This window comes from Montipora capricornis, chromosome 4, assembly GCF_036669925.1.
Source record: "Montipora capricornis isolate CH-2021 chromosome 4, ASM3666992v2, whole genome shotgun sequence".
Classification (NCBI taxonomy): domain Eukaryota; kingdom Metazoa; phylum Cnidaria; class Anthozoa; order Scleractinia; family Acroporidae; genus Montipora; species Montipora capricornis.
The window spans coordinates 12,840,115-12,845,114 of record NC_090886.1 but is presented as its reverse complement, the minus strand read 5'-3'; the positions used below and the strand labels follow the sequence as shown (position 1 = coordinate 12,845,114).

The 5,000-nt window shown below is 37.2% G+C and overlaps 1 protein-coding gene across 1 annotated transcript in view; it reads left to right on the top strand.

The window, feature by feature from the left end:
* Positions 1-5,000, top strand: part of LOC138045559 (vacuole membrane protein 1-like) — a 30,408-nt gene that overhangs the window by 16,671 nt on the left and 8,737 nt on the right. The window contains exons 8-11 of the mRNA XM_068892103.1: positions 119-206; positions 1,362-1,413; positions 2,468-2,631; positions 4,490-4,606. Coding sequence (XP_068748204.1) covers positions 119-206; positions 1,362-1,413; positions 2,468-2,631; positions 4,490-4,606 — 421 coding nt within the window. The remainder of the gene's footprint in view (positions 1-118; positions 207-1,361; positions 1,414-2,467; positions 2,632-4,489; positions 4,607-5,000) is intronic.

Sequence of the window (5,000 nt, the reverse complement as noted above, 5' to 3'; positions counted from 1 at the left end):
CAAACTTTAGAGATAAGTATCAAAAATTAAGAAAAAATTAATGTGGACTGATTTGTGTAGCTCTCAGGCTTAAAATGTACAGTGATATTATAACTTTCTGGCAACTTTCTTTTTTAAGGATCCAGTGCCCACAAGATGATCACAGTAGATCACCAGTAAACATGTGGACTATCATGAGTAAAGTTAGAGTAGAAGCTTTCATGTGGGTGAGGAATTTGTATTTGCATTTATAAAATTCATTAATAATTCGTGATGGGAAAACAAAAGAAATGTTTTATTAATCAATATATGTATTTCTGATACAGGTTTCTCTTCATTTACAGAAATATTTCTTTCGATTTTCCCGGTTAAAATGTCTTAACCCTTTCAGCCCCCATGGGGTTCCCCATTGACGAGTAAAATCGTCTGGCGTTAGACAGAGTAAAATCTATAAGTGCCATTTGGCACTATCGGGGCTGAAAGGGTTAAACGGGGACATAGTTTTTTCACGCTGTTAGCTTAACCCTTTAAGCCCCGAGGGCTTCCCCATTGACGAGTAAAATCGTCTGGCGTTAGACAGAGTAAAATCTATAAGTGCCATTTGGCACTATCGGGGCTGAAAGGGTTAAATCACCAAAAATACCTAGTGTAAATTAACACTTAAATGCTAACATTTCATAAGTCATGTATTACAATATTCACATCAGATCTGTATCACATTTACAAACTCTTGGCTTTGCCTCGAGTTTGTAAATGTCATACAGATCTGATGCTCAAATTGTATATATTACTTATAAAATTACATTCAATACCCCAAAACTGCATTTACTTTTACCTTTCTTAACTTTTGTACAAAATGATGATGCAGCCCTTGATCATTGTTGAAAAGTGCTTTGCTGGTTATTTTTTTGTGAGAAAACTAATATTATTTCTATTAAGAGTTTGCAAGTCTTTGAACTTGAGGGGCACTTACATGTAGTGTGACTTGCTGTGAATTGAAAGGTGCACTTCCATGCTGTTTTGCATTGTCGGCAAACAGTTTTATTTACATGTACATTTTCAAGTGATTAACTCAGAAATAAAAATCCAGAGGTTTCCATGTAGGTTTCCATGTTCTTTAGGCCACCATTGTTCAAATGTTGATAGCGTCAGAGCCATCAGATTGTAAATCCAGTTTCCAGTCGATAATGGCCATCAAAACTAAGTCAGTTACTCTCAGGAAATTATTTATCTTAGACCAGTGGATTGCAATATCCACTCTTTCAACATTATGGCCAGGGTTCTCATTTTGAGGGAATTTAAGCAGGTGAATTTCCTTGTCTTCAACGTAGAAAAAATTTTAATCATTTCGTTTCTTCATTGTAATAAATTTTTATGTTTAGGGTGCAGGGACTGCAATTGGTGAATTGCCCCCATATTTCATGGCAAGAGCAGGTATTGCTATGATCTGTTTTAAAAGTGAATAGCTAATGGCTTTAAGTTTCTGAAGAAAGTGGGCTGCTGTATTGGTGGGAGAGGGAAGCACAGATATTAAATTGTATTGAATGAGTCCATAAAGTGAATTGACGGCCATAGAAAGATTGGAAAGCATTGGCCCTTTATCAGAGAGAATCTGATGAAGATTCATGCATGAAACATTATCTTTCTAAACTCCCTTTGGTAGTTTATGTACTTTTATCAGCTGATTTGATTTAACTTTAATTCCTTGCACCTCAAAGAATCTGTGTTCAAAATTTAATTTTATCCATAACTTCTCTTGAATAAGCACCCAGGAAGAATCTCGAGGAATCAAGAAAGGCGTTTTAAAACTCTACATGAGCGAATACTTGTACATCAGCTCGCAAGATCTTTCTTATGGTGGTTGATTTACTTTTATCATGATTGAATTTGCATGTTCCGCTCCCAACCAATACGGCATCTCAGTTCCTTTAGAAAGTACTGGTGTTACCTCTTCATTACTTTGTATTTTTAGAATCTGTTTTAATTCATAATTGTTCCTTTTAAGCCAGTTGCTTAGCTAAGATCTCAAAAATTTACCCACTTTTGATTACTTCAACTATTTTGTGTGTTCATGCTATGATTGGATAGTCTAGAAGGAAAAAAGATGGTGAATTAACTTTTAAAAAAATGGTCAAACTTATCACGAGTAACCCTCATGATTAGTAAGTAAAATCTCATTTGCATGGAGAATTTTGACTTACAAGGTTTTATTGGTTTTGATCTTAGTGGTTTGTGGTCATAGAGACCTCTATTGTTACACTTGGCAGAGCTTGTTCATGAGATTTTACTGTAATTGAGGGTGCGTTTGATAAGGAAATATTAAAATCTGGATCTTGTGTATTTTCAGGCAAGCACAAAATTGAAACCCTCCACTGATATTGACTTTAATTAAGGAAATCTTAAATTTCATTTTTGCATTTTGTTTTTGAATGGAAATCCGAAAAGTCGATTGCCTCCTTAACAAATTGTTGATTGCTGTATTTTGCAGCCAGTATGTCAGGAATTGATCCTGATGATGAAGAATTAGAAGAGGTGGAAGAACTAGAACGGTTAACTTCCCTCAAGGATCAGAGTCTGTGGACAAAACTGAAAAAGTGTGTTCTAGATTTAGTTGAGCGTGTAGGATTTTTTGGCATCCTTGTTTGTGCTTCGGTGAGTAATATTTGTTCCGTTGGGTTGTTATTGTTATTTTCACTTTAAAATTTAAGGCAAGTAGACAGAATTTTCTTGGTTTTTTTTAAAAACTGCTTAATTTACAAAAAGAATACCAATGAAAAACGAGCAAAACTAAAAAGAAAAATTCTGAGGTGTTCAAACTAAAAAGCTCCAGAACTGTGAAAGACTTAAAACCCCAGCTACACGTTCAAACATTGCAAAATACACATTTTGTTGGACCAACAATGTTAGGACGTCTACTACAGTAGCATGCGTGTTTGATGGCGTCTGTTCAACATTTTTTATTAGAAGAATGTTTTGATTTCGGTCAAATGTTTTCTCCAACATACAACAAATGTTGAACAAATGTAGCCGCCCTTTCAACAATGTTGTATTGCAAAGACCAATCAGAATTAGGGGCCCAGTCTCCAAAACACAAACAAAGCATACGCCGTCATTAGGTTGCGTGACTTTATAAGTGACGTGTTTCAGTCCAACAATGTTATATGCGTATCCAAAATTGTTAGAAGCGTTCTCATAACAATGTTGGAACGTATTCCTCTAACAATTTCACAACGTCTAGCCGGGGCTTGAGAAAATATTTCACCCAGCTCTCCAATTTTAGAGTTTTTGCCGTTTTTCTTTCATATTGACATTTCCAAAGCATTTATTAATTGTTATTCCAGAGGAGTTTCTCTGTTACGTTACCAATCAGAGCCACTTCGTTTGGCCGAAATTTCCAATGGTTTTGTTCCCAGTGTGAATGGGATGAGATTGATTCAGTGAAAGTGAAAATACTGTACCATTTGGACAAGAATTTGGGAGGTTCGAATGGCTTGTGCCCGGACCAGAGGCAAAGAACTTGTAACAAAGTGAACAGAAGAGATAAAATATCTTTCCCTAGAGCACTCTTCAACTGTAATTTAAACCTTGAAACAGGAATGTCAAGAATAAGGGAGTGTAGAATTACATTCAATTTGAACAGTTATTAGGAGTAAGCAGAGATATTGATGTATCCCCACACAAAGGAGAACGTCAACCATTTTCAACTAGGTTAGAAGTCCATAAGCCAGAGGTGTTGATCTGCGATGGAATGCAGTTTATCAGTTTACGGAATTATCTATTTTTAGAACGGCCACTGCAAGATTTTTTGTGGGAAAAAAAAGGGTGGCGGCATTATGTTCCGTGCACGATCCTTGACTTTGCATTAAGCACGAGGAATCCGGACCGATCAAGAGAGTTGCGGTCATTAGGCCCGATCTAATTGGCCATCATTTGGTGGGACCTGCATTCTAAATTTAGTTAACAGAGCACTTTACAGTTGTGTGCTTAGTTACCTGGCCTTTGAATGAAAGTGAGGCTGCAAGTTGACCTTCGTTTCTTAAGGAAATTCCAACTAATTAGCATGAGAAGTGAAGTTTCCATGAAAGCAAGGTCAGCTTCAGCCTCACTTTCATTCAAAGGCCATGTAACTAAGCACACAACTGTAAAATGCTCGATACCATGAATTGATGGGCCAAGGCCAGATATCACCGATCGACACTTAGGGCTATGGACTTGTGACGAGGTTGACGTTGTTTCGACAGTCCTGTTTAGTGTCTGTCAGGAGGAAAGATGATGAAGACCTAGACAAGAATGTCGAAGGGTTGGCTCTTTGAATTGTAAGCTATATTCAAATTTATTCAAACTCGGGTTGGGTCAAACCATGTCTGAACGTCAACCGCTTTAGTTGAGCATAAGAAAACCAAAGTTAGTTTCAGTTTTCTTGTCATGAAATGTTTACTCTTTTTATTGACTTACGAGACTGCCGAAGATTCTACACATGCATGCATTACCTTCTGTTCTGACTCTTTAGGTGCCAAATCCGCTGTTTGATTTAGCTGGAATTACGTGTGGTCATTGTCTTGTCCCGTTTTGGACTTTCTTTGGTGCCACCCTCATAGGCAAGGCGATTATCAAGATGCATATTCAGGTATTCTAAAGTTTTTGCTAATAATATTTTTGAAATAAATGTTTATTATTTTGAAGTCCAGATAGAGCGAGTTTCAATCGACTGTCGTAAAGCCAAAACCAAAGTAATTACTTTGGCCAATCAAAAAGGACGGAGACAATCCAGTAAACCAATCAAAACACGAAGTAATTACACGTAGCTGAGTCCGCAGCCGACACAATTTTCCCTTTCGTAAACCAGCGATGCCATTTGGCAAACAGGCTCTTCCGTTGATAATCGGTCAAAATATAGGGAATTGGTTACTACTTTAAGTAACCAATCCCCTATATTTCGACCGCGCGCCATTTTCAACTTAAGAGCCTGCTTGCAGGCTTGACATGAGGGGTGCTGCATCGCATTTTTCAACCCATGCGAG